The sequence below is a fragment of the Poecilia reticulata genome, chromosome 2 (genome assembly GCF_904066995.2).
Source record: "Poecilia reticulata chromosome 2, P_reticulata-male-v2, whole genome shotgun sequence".
Taxonomy (NCBI): domain Eukaryota; kingdom Metazoa; phylum Chordata; class Actinopteri; order Cyprinodontiformes; family Poeciliidae; genus Poecilia; species Poecilia reticulata.
Window position 1 is genome coordinate 39,725,860 of NC_088831.1, and position 19,488 is coordinate 39,745,347.

General features: G+C 39.0%; 1 protein-coding gene across 3 annotated transcripts in view; it reads right to left on the minus strand.

The window, feature by feature from the left end:
* Positions 1-11,192: 11,192 nt before the first annotated feature.
* Positions 11,193-19,488, minus strand: part of ube2f (ubiquitin-conjugating enzyme E2F (putative)) — a 41,864-nt gene continuing 33,568 nt past the window's right edge. For all 3 annotated transcript variants that reach the window (XR_532886.2, XM_008402372.3, XM_008402380.2), the window contains one exon: positions 11,193-11,455. Coding sequence is in view for 2 of the 3 variants with exons in the window: in XM_008402372.3 (XP_008400594.1) it covers positions 11,405-11,455 (51 nt within the window). In the remaining variant the exon portion in view is untranslated. The remainder of the gene's footprint in view (positions 11,456-19,488) is intronic.

Genomic DNA, 19,488 nt, shown 5'->3' on the forward strand with positions numbered 1-19,488 from the left:
ATGCACCTTACCAGCGGATTCTTTATCAGGATAATAATGAATTAGAGGTGTAGTTTGCTTTATATAGGGGGAAATTAGAGTTATAACCTTTATTGAACCTGAAGTGTGAAAACCCAAAATAAACTTCCTAAACTAAGAAAATATAAAAAACGAATACCAATGCTGTTTAATTCAAAAGCTTCCTGCAGCCAGAGTTCATCCAGCCAATAGCTGTGCAGAGAGGACAAGCAGGAGAAAGAAAAGGTGGAAGAGCAATGTGTGACGTCAGGACCTGCTCCAATCCTCCTCCTCCTGTTGTCTCCTCATGTGGAATACAGACAACGTAATGTTATCCACAGATGTCTGTCGTTAATGTTAGTCCATGTCATTTCCAGTACTCAGAATGCTGCTCCACTTTCTCCCTGGTGTATTTATGTCTCTTTCAGGGTCCCAGTAGACCCTCAAGAAACATAGAAATCCACCTGCAGGCGGCCTGGGAGATGACACCCCAACAAGGAGGGCAAATCGAGTAAATTAAGTGACAAAGACCTTTATATCACTCCATAGAACCAAGAAGGCTTGTTTTTTGCTGGGAATCTAGTGTCATATATTTATTCATGAATTATCAGGTGCACAGCCGATAAAGAGTGAAAAATGAGTAAAAATAAACTACCAGGCATGTAAACAGATTTGCATATGTCAAGGTGTGCATCCTCTGTTTACCTTCTCATCATCATCATCATCATCATCATCATCATAGCAAGCAGCTTCATCAGACCAGTCTCACGCTCCACTCTGAAGCTTTCGTCTGTCTCTGGAGACAGAGGCGGAGAGGGAAAAGATGGAGAATGTCGAGGAAAGAGAGCTGGTGGGTGGAAGGAAAGAGGAGGGAAGGATGTATAAGGAAAACAATGGGAGCTCCATGTTGGGAGGAAGCACCAGAAGCCTAATTAAGTGAAAGATGAAATTGTACTAAAAACAGGAAAAGTCCAAGACAAATATGAGAAGCGTGTGACAGCACAACCCAGCAGATGTATTTACTCCTTCAGGATAATCATGGATGACACATAAGGGATGGATTGGTTTATAAAGGAGCACAACTGTACATTTTCCCTCATGAGGAACTATTTTAAAATGTGACAGCAAGTGGCCCGGTCAGATGACTGAGCTGGAAGCAAGGAATACAGTTAAATGAGCAAGCAGTGAAACAAGGAACCACCCGGTTTTAACTGAACAAACTGGTAAAAATAAACACTCCCAATGGGAAATATGATGATAACTAACATATTTTAGATTGCAATAACCCTTTAAGCCTTAGCTTTAATACCTACAATAACTAGTGCTTTTGGAATTTCTTGTGCGTACATCTCAAGTGTATATTCCCTTTGTATTTAGTAGAATTATATTTAAACTGTATCGCTAAGGCCACACAATGTTCCAAACCGTAATTATTTCTCCAAAGAGAAACATACTCAGAGTTAAAGCTTTGTGATGTCTTTGTGCTACGCAGATGAAGAAAATTGGAAGGACTCTTTTAATTTGGTTTTACTTCAGTGATTATGTTCGAAAAACAACTGAGCTGCATGTTTCCTGTAAGATGTGATAGTTTCAAATGCTACAGAAAATGATTTTATTTCATTCACAAATGTCAAAGAATGCAAAGTGTCAAAGTGTTATTTACATACGCATGCTATATATTGACCCAAAACATAAAACTTTCTAGTATTGCATCATCTAATGAACCAAACAAATATATATACAATTTTTGGTTTAGATCTTAAGATCACCATTCAGAGCCAAAAAAGATTTTTGTCACTTTGCTAATCAGTTGCTGTATCACAAGTTTCCACTGATAGTTTTCAGTTCTTTTCATTTTGTCTCACCTTAAAACCACAAACTGGAGTTAAGTGTGGAAACACTCTTACATTATTGACTAGTAAATGTAAGAGTGTTTCCGCTCTTACATTGTTTCAGCAGCGGAGTCTTTTATTGGGACTAAACATCTGCGTAGCCCAGAGACAACAGCTTATTAGCGAGGCTAATGGGGTGGAAAAAGCCTTCAGTTTGACAGGAAACATGCATATTGGACTCTGGAGCATTTGAAAAGGGTCTTTTTCTCTGATGAGCCGTGGCTTAGTCTGTTTGAAATTTAATGAGTGCATCATGATAATGCAAATGGCAGAAAAAGTGAGGCTGCCATCAAACCGAGTGTTTGCCAGAAAAGCCTGCGGAGGCAGTGTCGTGATATGGGGTTGCGTAGGTTGGACAGGTCAATGTTAGGAAATGTTATCTTTCCAAAATTGTTCGGTCAGCTTATTACGATGCTTCTCTATCGCGTAGAACGATGAAGGAGGGTTTCTAAATGTCTCATTACGACTGAGCGAGATGCAGCTCCCGCGGTGCCTTGTCGCATTCTCCTTCTGTTGTGTTGTTATAAAAAGAGAACAGTGACAAAAGCCAGAGCGGTAGCACGTTTACTCCCTACTGAATTATATATTCTCCTGGTTGATGTGAACACCTGCTTCTGCAGAAACCAACTGAGACTACTTTGCCCATTAAAGCCAATCAGCATGGGAGCTACGCCTGAAAACTCAGGAGCTGCTTACGAGGTAATTCGTGTGGGATGCAGTTGACAGCAAACTCTCAGTGGAAACAAACTGGGCTCTTGACAACGACTGCACACCAGAGAGACGTTTTACAGAGTTTAAACATCTCAGCTCTTCCGTGAACAGTTTTCCATTTCGTGCGGTGTGTGAATGCAGGCATTTTGGAATCATTAGAGGTAAAACAAGACAGTTAATGTGTGTAACCACGCCACTCACTCATTGATCTGTGAAGAAAGACATGTTATATGTGGCCAATCATTTAAGACAGAAAAAATAAGCAAACCTACACAGAGAAATTAGGCTGCATCACTGTTGCTCGGGAAAGTGAGTTCACCTAAATAGTTTGGATTTGTTTAAATATCACAGCCTGACAGCTGACAGCTCCGTTTCAGCTAGAAGTGAAGTGAAGGTGGTGCACAGAAAGATGAGCTGGCTTCACTATAACGCTCATGTTTATGCCATTGTGGGTGGGCATCACGAGGTATTAAATATGACAAAAGTTGCACAGAGGTTTGTATATTTCTATGGATAAAACAAAACAGTGTGCATTTTATTTACAACATGTTAATGTTTTCACTATCTGGTCTTCTATCTCACGCTGATTTGCATTAAAACATGGATGACTGGTAGTGCAGTTTGTGCGCATCAGTGATTCTGTCTGCATTGTTTATCGGCCTTTATTGTTGCTCTGCTTCAGCAAAGCAGAAAAGATGGAGGCTTATTTAATTACGCTGTTTCTGTGTAAGTTGGCATGACTAAATGTATTATTGTTTGCAGTCTTCCAAGTTAATCTCGCAGCTCACTGAAATGCCTCCCACAGCTGGAAACAGTGTGGGCAGCTTCTGAGGCAGAACAAATGAAATAGCGAGGCACTTTACTCTTAGGCGCAGTGAGAGGCGTGAACGCAACACCCGAGTCGACGCGCTTCTGTTCATTGACTGGGACAAGCACTTGGACGGACCTGGACGTCTGACACGCCTGAATGTGGACATGCAAAGACATTTACTGAGGAAGCTTCAAAACACTGCGTTTCATCTCTTTTATATGTTCACGTAAATAAATGCAGCATGTGTGTGTGTGCAGTTGTTTGTAATACCTTGTGGGGACCATTTTCTTACTACGTTGTGGGGACCTACTGCTCCTTGTGGGGACCGAAGCCTGGTCCCAACAATGCATGTTTTTGGGTCAGGGGTTAGATTTAGGACTAAAGTGTGAATTGAGTTTTGGCTAGACTTAGGTATGTAATGGCTAAGGCTTTGGGTCAGGGTAGGGGTAAGATTTAGGCTGTAGAAACGAATGGAAGTCAATGGAAAGTCCCCACAAAGATAGCCACGCAAATGTTTGTGTGCATGTGTGTGTGTGTGTGTGTGTGCGTGCGTGTGTGTGTGTGTGTGTGTGTGTGTGTGTGTGTGTGTGTGTGTGTGTGTGCGTGCGTGCATGCGTGCATGTGCGCATGTGTGTGTGCGTGTGCATGCGTGCGTGCGCGCGTGTGTGTGTGTGTGTGTGTGTGTGTGTGTGTGTGTGTGTGTGTGTGTGCGTGTGTGTGTGTGTGTGTGTGTGTGTGGACTGTTGGTGAGAAAACCTGCAGTAGATGTGAAACTGGCAGCATGAAATTATGATCAGCAACAAACAGAAGGGTGTAAGTTTGATTTCACCAAAAGCAATCTCCGCTTTTATTGATCATCTGTCAAACTGACAGCCGAAGGAACGTCTAAGCGGAAAAAATCAACAAATGCTGTAAAAACTATTTGTAAACACTCACAGCAACATTTTTTTTTTTTTTTAACTCAGCAGCGTCTTTTATAACGATTATCAGAGGAGAGGGGAGTACCAAGTTATTTACTTTTATTTTATATACATCAAAAATATAGAATAAAAGAAAGCTGGCCTTTTTGTTAAGGTCGTATTAATGAAAAATGCTTCCAAACACCAGCAGCAGTATATGGGGTCTTGAACATTATCTGCTGCAAATTTGTGGCTTTTTATTATTTTTTTGATAAACCAAAACAAAGAGGTGAAGTGTATTACTGATAAGTAGGAAAAAAAAAACTTATGGTGTTTTAGCAGAATAAAGATATATAATTTTGATTTTGATATGCACCATTTTACTCTGGTACATATAAATAACCTCTAGTGCAACCACGTGCCTTCACAAGTAATCTGCTGACAGTAAAACTATTCGTTGTTCACTATTAAAGCCAAAAACATGGAAGAAGGTGCTCTGGACAGATGATGCCAAGATATATTTTTTGGCCAACACGCAAACCAGTATTTGACCGTGAACACAACACAGTGGTGACAGCATCATACTGTGGGGACGAGTTTCTTCAGCAGAGACTTTAAACCTGGTCAAAGTTGATGGGAAGATGTATGAAGCTGGATACATGGCAGTTCTTGAAGAAAACTTGTTTCAACACTGGAAAAGACTTTGATCTCGAGGACAACCAGCAGGACAACGACTATTAACACATAACCAGAAAGTTTAAGATTAAGGTATTTGTTACAAATGGCCCAGTCAAAGTCCAAATCTAAATCAAATTAAGAATCTGTGGTAAGACTTGAAAGCTTTATGGGGAAAAAAATTCAAATTTAAGGTGGCTTGAGAAGGAACTGACTCGGGAGAACGAGGAGCTGAATATGGTTAAATTTTTATATTTTTATTTTTAAAACCAAAAAAATGTTGACAATCATTTATTATTTTCCTTCTACTTCACCATTACGTGCTACTTTGTGTTAGTCTATAACACAACATCCCAATAAATAAATTGAAGTTTAGCTGCTATCACTAACAGCATAGCTAGATGGATTCAGAGATGTTGCCATGGAGATCATAAACAAAAACTCTTTCTGGTGGACGTAGCTGTAAAAAAAATCCAACCCGTCTTTCCATTGTTGAACATAAGCAGGATAAATAAGTGTTGATGTTTTATACTCGGCTAATGGCTCTGACTCCAAGCACATCGCATTCTGCGCCTCTTCACTCAGACAATTTGGGCATCTGCACCAAACCTCCACAAAAAAGCTAACCATCATCCTCTGTACATCATCGAAGTCCACTCTTATCCTCATCCAAACCTTAAAAACACTTCATCTCAGTGCATTGAGCCAAGATTTACACGAGTTTTCCCGGAGCAAGACTTACAGAGATTGCTCTGAGATGATGACTGGCATGTTGCGCGTGTTACAGAATCCTGACTGGACTGAGACTTTTTGTCATTTATTCTCCCTAATAGAAAACCACAGGTTATTGCCCTGAGGCGACACTCAGGCTGCCCAGGCTTACAATTTATGAGCACAAAGTGAAATCAAACCGAATGTCTACGGGGATCCAATTGTTTTTTAACACACTACCGGGGACTGAATTACCACTTTGTGTTGGAGTAGAGAAATAAAGCGAGGTGGGAAATAAGTGAGTGAGAGATTGAGAGGAGGAGATTTATGTTGAACCTAATCTCCAATGGCATTATTGTTCTCTCAATTAATTCATTGGAAGGCCAAATATATATATTTTTTGTGCACATATCTAAAACAAAAATCAAGTTTTCAAATTTTACCTGGAGAGCCAATGAAGTGATAAAAGCAACAGAGCATTGTGGACAGCTTAGTTTAAAGGGGACCTATGATGCAAAATTCATAGTTTGTATATTTTATATACGATCCATTCAGGTCTCTACTATTTAGTCCAAGCGCTTAAGAAATTTCTTCAACCATATTTTGGTAATAAATTAATGTTTTTTTGTTTGTTTTTTTTCAAAAACCTCTCAAATTCCAAAGGCACTGTGTCGTTACCTAGCAACCTCAGTCCTTTTATCAAGCGACTGAAACTGAGCTCCAGTATGTTTGGTCAGCTGATTTTACTGCTGTACAATGGCTGCTGGGAAAGACGAGTGTTATATTGTAGACGTACCATCCAGAAACCACGCCTTGTTGGTTGTGCAGGAGGCTCCACTTCTGCTTTTCAATGTACGGTTGTATAATTGTGCATCTGTTTCCAGTCATTTTCATGTAAGTGTTGAGTTGGGGTGCAGCTCATTCTGAAAGGAGCTCTAAGTTGGCCTGACCAGATTGAAATCTCATTATCAAAGAATGATATTGTGCAAAAAAATGCAATGAACATGTTTTGTTTTGCCCAAAGATCTATCCTAATCTGTTTAAGGAAGCATAATAGGCCACCTCTAAGAGTTTAGCAGGTAATGGATCAACAGTTAAAACCATAAACAGCTCATCCTCAATTTAACCAGCAAAAAGAAGCTACCCTCCACAAACTCCAGCACTGCACTCATCCATGATAATAAATGGACATCATTTATGCCAGCAGAAATATAATTGCTGCTCTTTTTCCATTTGATTTCCCCATAAGATAGTGAGAATATGACTAAGGAGATGAGTCATGTGATAAAGAAGAGAATAGGTTATTCATTCTGACAGACGATCTGAAAGAATGAAAAGGCAGAAGGGAAATGTGCTCATGTAGGGAACCTTGTTCACCAGATCAAGAAAACATGCACATACAGGAAGCAGCGATTATTAACTCCACCGGCTCAGCTGCTGTTAAAAGTTTTCTGAAATGAAATCTACTTTTGTTCAGTCTGACTCTTCGAGTAAAAAAAAAAATAAATAAATAATTCTCTTAACACTCTAGCCTCTGGCAAAATATATTTTCAGCTTCTCTGCTGCTAACTATCTCTGCGAGTCAAGATCTTTGTTAGAACCTACACCCTTTAAATTGTCCACTGGTCAAAATATTGCCCCAAGTTACAAAAGGTGCTGGCTTCAGCCAATTTCTGTGATAAATGACCCGTCATCATTTAGGCTGATTAAGCTCCTCGTATGTGTGGCAGTCAGGTGTGCCGTCCACAGGGATTTCTTCAGCTTCTTGTTATTTTTCTTCCTCTCCTCGTCTCCTCAAAGGTGAGGGGAAGAAAATGTGCTGCAGGATAATTGAAGCTGTTTTGCAAGAGCTTATTGGAGATTGTATTCGCGCTCAACAATGCTTGTTGGGGCCAGAAAATGGAAAGAAATAGGATTTACAGCACTAACCCGTCTCGTTACCCGGTTGACGCTGTCAGCTGTCACTGCAGGCCCAGGATAATGCAATATGCAGTACCCACAGGGCAAGTGTACAGTTCGATTGTGGATCCTCCAAAGGTTGGTGCAGTGTGTGACTGACAGACATCTGCACTGTCTGCAGTTCTCTCTCAACCAAGTCAAATTGTACGAATCGCTGACAGTAGGGTGATGCAGTCAGTTATTGTGGGTACGAATAGGACAGAGTGCCTCTCTACCAGTTTGTGGAATGAAAAGTACAGTTTTTCTAAGTCCTTTATGAAAACAGTGAGCCTTATAGAGGTGATTAGGATTAAAACAATCCGTTATTGTCAAGCACCAACAACTATGTGGCACATTCAAAGCAACTTAAATCACCTATTACCCATCCTGAGGCTTGGTTTGAACTTTAGCAAATTTAAGCAACTGAACATGTGTGCATTACAAAGCTGCTGATGAATGTAAATCAATTAGCTTTGTAGCTTCACCTCATCAAACCGTCCAACAATGTAGGGAACCCAGAAGAAGAAAGGACTGTACGCCACCAAACTGCAGTAAAAGATGTGGCAGCACTAGTTGGTGAAAGACAAAGCAGGGTAGTTTGTCAGGTTGTAGCTTGAATTGATAGAAGATAACATCACAATACACTGCATAAAAAAGGCATTAAATGCTTAAGAGAAAACTTTTAAGTTATTGAAAAATAGTTTCTGATATTTTCCTTTTTGAGAGAAAGAATAAAAATGGATATTTGCTCTCCCTCCCCACTAGTCCACAAATCTACTAGGAAAAAGTAATGACTTTAAAGAGAAAACATTGAAACTGCATGACAAAAGAAAACCACAAGACACCATAAAATGAACCTTGAGGCCAATTTTGAAAGATAGTTTTGCACCCAATGTCTATTACTTTAGCCTTAAGACATGCTTCAGAGCAGACATTTCACAGCTGCTTTTAACTGGCCTTTGTTTGTCTCACTGATGGGTTTTTCATTTCAGCAGAACACAGTGCGATCATTGCATTTATTTTCACCAGTGGGGAAAAAAGAAGTTAAAAACCTGGAACAGAATGATAAAAAAGAAGAAGAGAAGGAAGAAATCATGCTGGCAAGTCACATCATATTCATGTCACACTGTGACCGTCTAAACGTTTGTGCAAATATGTGTGTTGTCCTCAGAGCAACAGAAAAAGACTCGGTGAAGCTGCTGGTGGAGTCTGGTAAAAGAACGTCGTTTCTCAAAAGAAGCTGAAAAGCCACTCTCAGAGGAAGAGGTCGTGACTGCAAAAGCAACATAAAAATTAGATTTTGACAGTAAAAAATTACCAAAAAATGTAAATATTTAAAATAAAAACATTGATGACAAATATTTAACCCCTTCAAGTCAATATTTCGTAAATGTAGCTTTGGCAGATACCCCAGCTGTGGATAGATCTAAGTCAGGCTGCACATCTGGATGCAGAAGCTCCACTCTTCCTGCTAAGCTGAACAGAATCTTTCAAGTCTGTGGGATTGAGTTCTGGGCTTTGATTAGGCCACTCCAGAACATCAACCTTGTTGTCTCCAAACCATTTCTCTGTAGCTTTAGATGAACGCTTCAGGATGTTTTCTTACTTGCGAGACTACCAGTACCAGTTCGCTGGTCCTCTGTTGAATTAGGTCAGTCACTTTAAAAGGAGAGAATATTTATGCAATCACTTCTATGTAAAATACATATAGTTTAACTTTATTATGTTGCAGAAATCAGCTTCCACTTTGATATTAGAGGGGTTTTGTAATTTCCGTTGGTCAAAAAATACAAATTTTGTTGTTCATGATTGATTTGTAAAAGCAATAAAAAGGTTCAAACATCCAAGGTGGTGGACGCTTTTTAAAGGTTCTGTAGCTGTAGAAAACCTAAAAGACCCTTTAGTGGTAAAGGGTAACTTTGTTTACTCAAAGTTGCAAACCCAATTTTGAGTAAACAGAATAAAATGATTCATTTAAGTTATTTTTGTTTGTTAAGAAGATAAATGTGAAAAATGCATAAAAGTGAAATTCTCCATTACCAAATGCTGCTTTACATATTCTCCTATATGAAGAAGAATATGTAGCTAGCATAGGTTGTTTCTGTGTAATTTTCATTTTAAAATAAAAAAACAGTATTTGTTTCTTTTTGCAGCGCTTCCAAACCCATATCAACCTAAAAAATGAAGTTTGTATTACCTTTCAAAATGAGAACATTTTCCTTTCTAAATTAAACTGAAATAGCACATATTTTATGAGTCTCTAACATATTAATGCAGTTAATTTATTATAAACCTCTGAGTAAAAAGATGTTGATACTTTTAGAGTTGTCCACTTTGACCGGATATCAAAGAAGCATCCAAATACAAGTCGTAAACATTTCATTTAAATGACAGACCTGGTCATTCAAATTGTTGCATCCAGGATGTTCGAAGGATCATCTGAACTCTACCAAGTTCATGATTTTTATCAACTGCTGATAGTTTTACCCCAAATATTTTAGCTATAAGATATCAAGTAAGGTGATGTTAACTTCAGTTCCATTGCTTCTTAATTAAATCAAGAGAAACTGGAATAAAAACCAAACAGGTAAAAGTCCATCACCATTTATTTCTCATGGGTGCAAAAATTAAATCTGAACCAGTCATTTAAAGTCCTCATGATTTCACTTAAAACTTGATAGTATTTAAGTACAAAACCAACTTTGCCAGTGAGATGTCAAAGCACTTTTGGATTGCACTGTTAGTTTGCAATAAGCTCCTCATACACACCGTGATCGAGATACGAAGGTGTGAAGAGCACAGATGAAGAAGGGGGTGAATAAAAAAAAACAAAAAAACGATACATGTGGCTTTTTGTTTTTCATGGCAGTATTTTATGTATCTGGAGCTGAAAACACTCAAATGATCTCTATGAGATGTTTTGTGTGTGTAACCTGCTGGAGAACTGTGCAAAGATTTTAAACCGCCCCCAATTTCTGTAAATTATTAAAAACTATGGTAATAAAGTCAACAAAGTCAAAAGAAAAAGACCTGGAGAACTTGGAAGCAACGTATAAAGAGATTAGAGGTGATTTAAATGCTGAGCACAGGACAACGCAAACATGCTCTGAGAACGGAAACAAAACGTGATCATTCACATGCTGTCTAATGAGCAACCTTCGCGTGTGAGTGTGTGTGCTCACCCTCTTTTTTGTTGTTTTGTTGTTGTTGGTTTTTTTTTGCATGTGTGAACATTTGTGGACTCCCATGCACTTTCTCATAAACAACACAAACAATGCAGGCACTGAAACAGAGAGCTGATAGTAACAGATATTTGTTCTTTTCTCAGCTTGTATTTAAAAACAGCCAAGTGTGACTTCTGGTCTTTTTCGGTGAAACGTCATGTGAAACTCCATGTTGTGTTTTTCCTGCCACGGCTCGTTCCCAACAGGCTCGTGTTCACCTTAGCGAGGCGCCGACTCAGACATTGTTGCTGCTGTAACAATCAACTTATTAGCATAATTAAAGCATATATTTCGTTTGCAAGTCCTTCCTTTGAAGCAGTCATAATTCTGTTTCGTTTTTTTTACTATTTTTTTCTTTTTTTTATTATTTCTGCAGTGTGAAGTTTATTGCGGGGGTTGCCGTGTCATATAGAGGTGGAGGGGAGTAGTAAGAGTCAAAGAGTCTGCTGCTGTTTCACACGTGGAGGAGTCGGCCAGATAAGCAGAGGCAAGGTAGAGCAGTTTGGTTGTTTGTCGCACGGCTGCTGGGGGAAGCCGATGCATTTATCATCTGGCGTAGTGCTTGATGTAATCTTGAACCTTACTTCGAAAATCCTCCTGAGTGGAAAAGAGGGGAGGGGGGACAAGAGGGAAAGATAAGATGAGCGTTATGGAAGATTAAACACTATTGAGATGCTTCTATTTGCCGTATGTGCAACTCTAAAATGCAACGAAAAAACTACTGATGACCTTTAAAATCCTTCACATTGACTTCAAGGCAACCTATTTTGACTTTATGCGAAGCACAAACAGAAGTAGCACATAACTGAAATGTGAAAGGAATGCAAGACCAGGTCATTTTTATACATCCATCCATCCATTTTCTGACACCCTTGTCCCTCAGTGGGGTCGGGAGGTGCTGGTGCCTATCTCCAGCTAACGTTCCGGGCGAGAGGCGGGGTCACCCTGGACAGGTCGCCAGTCTGTCGCAGGGCAACACAGAGACACACAGGATAAACAACCATACACACTCACACTCACACCTAGGGACAATTTAGACAGACCAAGTAACCTGACAGTCATGTTTTTGGACTGTGGGAGGAAACCGGAGTACCCGGAGAAAACCCACGCATGCACAGGGAGAACATGCAAACTCCATGCAGAAAGACTGGGGCCGGGAATCAAACCCAGAACCTTCTTGCTGCAAGGCAACAGCTCTACCAACTGCGTCACTGTGCAGCCCCATTTTTATACAAACACAAGTAAAGAAATTGCTACTTTGTCTTCTACTTCTCAATCATTTACTGCTTTTTATTAGTTTTATCCATTAATGTCTGTGGTTCTAATGTGAAAGCATGTTATAAGATTTGTTTTTGATAAAATGGTCAGTGGGTATGAACACTTAAAACACATTGTTTATGGCAGCACACAGTAAGCTACTGGATATCCATAAGCAAAGCAAAAGCAACCACATGTACTATTCCCAGGATAACCAGGGGTGATGTGACTGATAATGAAGTCACAAATTAGTCATATGTATATAAATATATCCTTCTTCAGTGTCACCATACATTTAGTGAGTCATATTTCTTCAGTGGAAAGACGTTGAGACTTTGCAAAAAAGCATCTTTTCAAAGAAAAAAGCCATAAAAAACAGCTCACTTAGGGTACGTGACATTTTTCTGCAGCAGTAAATTAAATATGCATTAGTTCTGTGGACATTTTTGCTCACTTTCTCCACATTTCACAAAATCTAAAACTAAATATGTCTTTCCTGAATCTGAATGTATGACTTATGTGACCTTTGTTTGTTCTTTGGCTGGGCTACAGACTGCCTAAAGCATAAAATAACATATTTATGATCCTACTGCCATCCAGGGATTCAACAGAACTGAACTAAGTAATCCCCAGGGAAGGTGAAAGGGTGAGTCTTGTTTTCCTTCATGGGGTCAGTCTCAGACTCTGATGACCACGGCCTGAATAACATGAAGTAGGACTCCTATGTCAAGATGAAGAAAAAGCCAACCACTTTGACGAGTTAATTACGGTTATCAATTAACCGTTATTAATTGATAATAACGGTTTGTTTTGTAATTAAATTGAGAGACGCAAACCACAGTCCGTCTGCTGATGAAGTTTGGACATCAGGCAGTTTAATATAAAAACACAGTTTGCTGCTTTTCACACTACTGATCAATGACTGTGCACACACACCTGCAGCACTAACCACATCATTAAGTCTGGATGATGCGGCTGTAGTGGACCTCATCACCAACAAACAACGATGAAACTGACTACAGGTGAGCCAACTGCTCCAACGGTGTAAGGACAACAATCTCTCCCTCACTATTAGGAAGACCAAAGGGATTATTGTCAACTTCTTCACAGCATCCCATTGATGGAGACAATGAGCAAAACCACATCATTGGCCAAGAAAGATCAAACACACCTAGAGTGAAGCCTGTCATTTACTATATCCAAAGTACCGAAATCGTCTGTCATTGACATAGAGCGGTGATGAAAGTTGTGACACCTGGCTCTGGTCAAACTATTTCAGCATTGGTCTTCTGACCAATGTTGTGAGGCGAAATGGTGTGAGACTGAGCAGATATGAACAGATATGGTCGATATGAACAACCAATATTTATTTGCATCTGTTTTTTTCCACAAACTGTCAAAACTGTAGTGAAATATACATAACACTTAAATATTGGTTAACGGCCATAACAGCAATATTAATATCGGATATCAATATCGGCCTGAATTTCCATCTTGGTGCATCCCCACTACTTCAGTTTTTCTGGTTTTTATTAAACACTGTCATTGAACGGATAAAACTGTGACAAAGCAGAATTCATGCTTGCAGAAGACTTTTCCTTGGTCACATTCCTGCCAATCATGTTTACCATCTCTTTCTAACTCGCTCTCTTTTAACTTGACCATACCTTTGTGATATGTATTTCATCTTTTCAACCATGCATACAATCCAAGCATTGTGTCAGTCGGTTTCTATAGTTCTTTTGACCCATACCTCCCGGGTAAATCTGCTCTAAAGGGAGCTCTTTGCATGATCGCTTTGCCTTGTTCTGTTTTGACATTTTGCTGCCTATCTCTCCTCACACAACAGCTTGCTGTATTTTCTAGAGACTTTATTGGCTTTGGTTGCTTGTGTCTACATCCCTTCAGCCAAATATTTGGTGAAACCTCACAGAGAATGCCTTGCAGTCCGTGCGCACGTCATCCTGGATTTGGATCAAAGACCAGAGACTGTTAATTTGAACTACAACAGCTCTCTTGTTAAAGTGCAGCCTTTTATGCAGAACATACAAAAACAGACAAAGCCAAACTAAACTGTTCATTCAGCTGAAGGCAACAGATAAGAAAGAAACTACTCTAAATGGGATCACTGGGCAAGCACGATCAAAGCACAGACATGTTTTAGGGAAGTTAATTAACTTCAACAACAGCCAGGACATTGTGTTAACCTTAAATATGACCGATGCAATTTCATATTTGATAGTATTTTTGGTCACTTTCTCTACATCTAATTGAAAAATGAGTGAATCTGGGGTTTGAATGTTGTGTCTATGATTAACCGTTTTAAACAAATTAATCATTTAAATTCATTGTAGAAGCAGAAAAATCAGCATAAACTCAAAAGTGTTTCCCAAAGGTCTGATTTTAGAATTAAATAAAAATATCCTTTATTTTACCACAGTGGCTAAATTAGGTACGGCAACAGCAAAGTGACAGGTATGTATGTTCACATGAAGACAAAAAAAAAAAAAAATCGGCCACCGATCATAATCGGCCGATTTCCGTGAAAAAGTGTATGATCGGTGATCGCCGATCACGGCCTCTTGTTGCCGATCACACAAACCGATCACCTGCATCTCATTTCTCAGCCTGCCTGTGCAGCTGGTCTCTTTACTTCACACTGAGCAAACACGCAGCAACAAATCCTAAATGATGTGTAACTATATCGCACTGAGTGAATGGGGAAGTTTGCGTGTTGCGGCGGAAAATTGAAGCAGGTCAAAATGCATCAACACAACGAATTTAATATGGGATAAAAACAATACTTGACGGAGTTTGGCTACATCGAGGCTCACTGCAGTAAAAAAGACATATGGAGGATCAGATAGCAGGTAAAGCAGCGCACAGCTACAAACACTCACCCGGATTAGCATGACGGTCAGAAAGCTAAACAAATAACCCGCAAAATTATTTTTAAGTCTTCGAGGTGCGATGTAAGACGCTGGTTCTGTTCCCGCTGTCGAACCGCTGCTACTCGCTACAGGTAGTAATATTTCACAGACGGAGCGCCGCTTCTGCTCCACCTGGTAGTGACTCTCACACCAAACCTCTGTTTAAAGCTGCAGCATCTAACCTAAAAAATTAATTTTACATACGTATTAAAACTTTCGCTGTCCTAACATGAGACAGATAATCTCTAAAGAAATAATCGATCTCCTCCCTGCTCTGCATAATTACTCCGCTCAGTCAGAAACAGCCAATCAGAACTAGCAGTAATCAGCTAGCCGCCATGCTATCAGGAAGTTTTCATTCAGTAACTCTGGATTGTTTATTGTAATGGAACTTGTATTTGCCTTTGAATGTTATGTTTTATACTTGAATTTTTTTGACAATGTTGAGAGGTTTTATTTTGGCTCTTTGCATTATTTAGCCTCTTCAGAGCCTTCATATGTTATCAGTCTGTTAAAGATAGTATTACCGATAGCAGTACAATTTGCAGAATGCCTGTTTTGTGTGTTTCTTGGAAAAAGTTATTAAAAACAAGTTTTTATCTAAATTAAGGTGAATTTATGGTTCCTTTTTCCACATAATGTAACCGGTAGTGCTTATGATAAAAAAAATAATAATTATGTGATCGGTATCAGTGATCGGCCTTCATGGGTGATCGGAATCGGAAGGAAAAAACATGATCGGCACATCTCTAATATATATATATATATATATATATATATATATATATATATATATATATATATATATAATAAATTGAGAATTACATACTATACACCAAGGGTAAAATTACAACTTAAGATACTGTGCACTTATCAAAAGTAGCTTACTTTGATCCAAAGAAATGTGCAACTGGGTAGAATTTTTGTTTTAAATGTACATAATGTGCATGTGTATGTGTGCATTCAAGACAGTAGACTATTTACAATAAGTGAAAATAAAACCATGCTCTCCAGTCCAGCAAATCTTCATGCTTGGCGTGGGAGACATCTACTGTCTCCCACTATCTGTACTGGGTTGACTGGGCATCTACTTCCAGTGCGAGCCTTCCCAGTGAGCTAATCTAACCGCTTCCTCCCATCTGTAGAAAAGCTGCTAACAGATCATCACCATAGAATTTGGCAGATGGCAAATTGCCTTCTTTCTCAAAACGCTTCTTTCCTGAACCCTTCTACATTTTGTCAATATGGGATGAGATGTTTCACATAACCACAGTGCAACACAATTTTCTTCATTTACATGTCTAAATATGCCTTTCTGCATTATTAGTAACTCATCTTTATTTTATATGAGAGAGATTTACCTTGGGGCACAAAAAGATCCACTTAAAATGCAGAAAGTTTCCCAAAAGACTCGCATTTCTTCAGAGGGATTTAGTGCCTGACCTTCTAACGTAGAAACACTGGAATAAAACTATATATGATTGAGATATTCCACCCCCTGATGGTTTCAAGGTTGGACTAGCAGCACAAAGTCTTTTTGATAGAGTTTTTTGTAGTTTACATCACAGTCAATTTCAAGTTTAAACAACTATTTTCATGGTATAATGGAAAAGTTTTAACTAACTTTAAAAGAGATTAAATGTGGTTAATCATGTAGTACTTAAGTTTCACTTAAGTCGCTGTTGTGGTAAAAAAAAAAAAGAAACAGAAAGAGCTTCGACAATAAGAAGAAAGCAGTAATTTTTCTTTTAGACTGTTTTTGCAGCAGATCACATCTTTAACCACTAGCAAGAACGAGGATTTCCTCTGCACAGCATCCAAAACCAGAGGGAATCATTTTCGAAACATGCAACGACTCAACAAAAGACAATTAGGAACAAAAGTCTATAAAAAAAAAACCCAAATCAGAACAAACCTAATAAAACTACTTCAACATGATGCCACACTGAGAAGTTCCCGCATCACAATGTTGATTCATGGCGATAATAGGATTAGCGGCAGCTAACTGCCTGGAAAAGTTTTCAATACCTGAATGTAAAAGCAATTTATTATTTTTGTAAAGACGTCACACTCATATTTTGGTGCTATGCAGCATCAGCCTACCAGTCTCTTCTAACCCTCCCTTCTTGTCATCTTTTATGCTCGTTATTTCCATTTACTCATCCACCACCCCAGGGGTCTTGGCCATTAAATCACTGCTATTTCTCTGTGCTAATGTTGCTCTCCAACAGGATTGTTCACATTCAAGTGTGCAGCACTGACATCAATGCATCAGTTCCAGTAGTGAGTTAGTTACGCAGGCAGCGCTGGGCTTCAGAACGGTCACTGGGGTACGAGTGAGGAAGCGAGAGAACGTGAGCCTAAACATGTCGACAAGGGGGAAGAGCAACATATGGCGTTAAAAATGATGTGTGGAAACATGGATGTAAACGCTGGACGCCTGCCAGTGACAAAAGATGTCGGCTATTTATGAATCTATCCACAGAGGAGACACATTTCTGCAGAGTATGCTCTTCTACTGAACATTTTTTTGATACTTCAAAACTGCGAGAGGAATGTGATTATTATACTTAATATCTATGTGGCACAGTAAGGTTTTAAAATAAATGGTAGTGGTGAACTGACTCAGAAGAAGCCTGCTGTAAGCAACTGAATCTTTTTGTTCTCAGAGTTTGAAAAGAAAAATAAAATCATCAAATAAAACCCCTGAAGTACCATAAAGTGCATGAATTGATATAACTAAGACTGACAACAATAAAATCCAGGAAGTCAGCTGCAAGTCTGCAAGATGTTTTAAGATATTATTTCATTACAGTGAATGAAAAAAAGAAATCTTGTTTGTTTTTCTTGCTTGTTTTTTTTACTTTGGCTGAAATGGAGTAGAAAAACACAAGCAGGCATCACTTTATGCATGCTTCAAAACAGAAAAATACTACATTACACTATGTTTCTCAATTCAAAATATTGTAATATCACACCAGTCATTATGCTGTCAATACTTAATTCTACTCCTGCACAAAACCAAGTAAAAACGTAATATAATTTGATATTAAAACACAAATACAGTTAGATTTCTTTTGCACACTGAGTATTCTACATTTGGATTTATGAATGCTCACCTTTAAAAATATTATGCAAAAAAACAAATGATGTACATGTCTCCTGCATTAAGTAAATCCACATGAACTGATTATCAGTTTCTTAAAGGAGTGGGCCACTACTGCCAGGAATAGACAAAAAACTAGCTGAATTAAGGAAAAAGCAATCAGTGCAAGACAAGAAAATAGGTAGGGTCACTAGGTGTCACTAGAAAATAAGTATCAGCTTTTGTTTGTAATATACAAATATTTGCTTTGTAGTTGGGCTGCACAGTGGCGCAGTTGGTAGAGTTGTTGCCTTGCAGCAAGAAGGTTCTGGGTTCGATTCCCGGCCCCGGTCTTTCTGCATGGAGTTTGCATGTTCTCCCTGTGCAATGCGTGGGTTTTCTCCGGGTACTCCAGTTTCCTCCCACAGTCCAAAAACATGTCTGTCAGGTTACTTGGTCTGTCTAAATTGTTCCTAGGTGTGAGTGTGTGTGTGCATGGTTGCGTGTCCTGTGTGTCTCTGTGTTGCCCTGCAATATACTGGCGACCTGTCCAGAGTGACCCCCGCCTCTCGCCCGGAACGTTAGCTGGAGATAGGCACCAGCACCTCCCGACCCCACTAAGGGACAAGGGTGTCAAGAAAATGGATGGATGGATGCTTTATAGTTGGTTAAAGTAACTTTCAAAATGTAATGATGCAGTTCAAACTTGTGTTGCTGGACAAGCCCTATTTGACTCTAACAACTAACGATGCAGAGGGTACGTGTACTGGCTAATTAGCTGCTAATGACAATCTAGTGACATAAACTGATTCACAGGAGAAGTTGGCTTTGAATATTATCTGTAGAAATACAAAAGTCATGAAAAAGTCAAATCTGGAATGAGGACTGCAGATTGTCCTTTAGTTCAGGTCTCAGTGAGCTACTTTAACACCCAGTTTAAATAAATTTTTAATATAAAAAATAGTTCTACAAAAATGCTATATTAATGATACAGATTCCCTGAAAATCAACTTTCAAAAGTGTTTGTAAAGTTTTTGTAAAATGTGAAAGTAAGGCTTCAGTTGATTTGAAAAAAAAAATGCAAGTGTCGTTTCATTCCTGGCTTTCTCAGCTTCAAAAAGGACATCACGTCCCAACTTCAACAATCCCTTAAATGACTTCCTGTACTTCTGGAAATCTGCGTACACCTCATGTACATCAGAGATGTTGGCTCTTTGTGAACTCAGCTGTAAACCTTTATTTATGACAGACGTCAAGAAACAATCACATTAAGCAACTTTCTTCTTCTCAGTTATGAGGGGAAACTGTTTGCAAGGTGAGCCGACAGCAACGAAAATGTGAAAATGTCAAACATCATG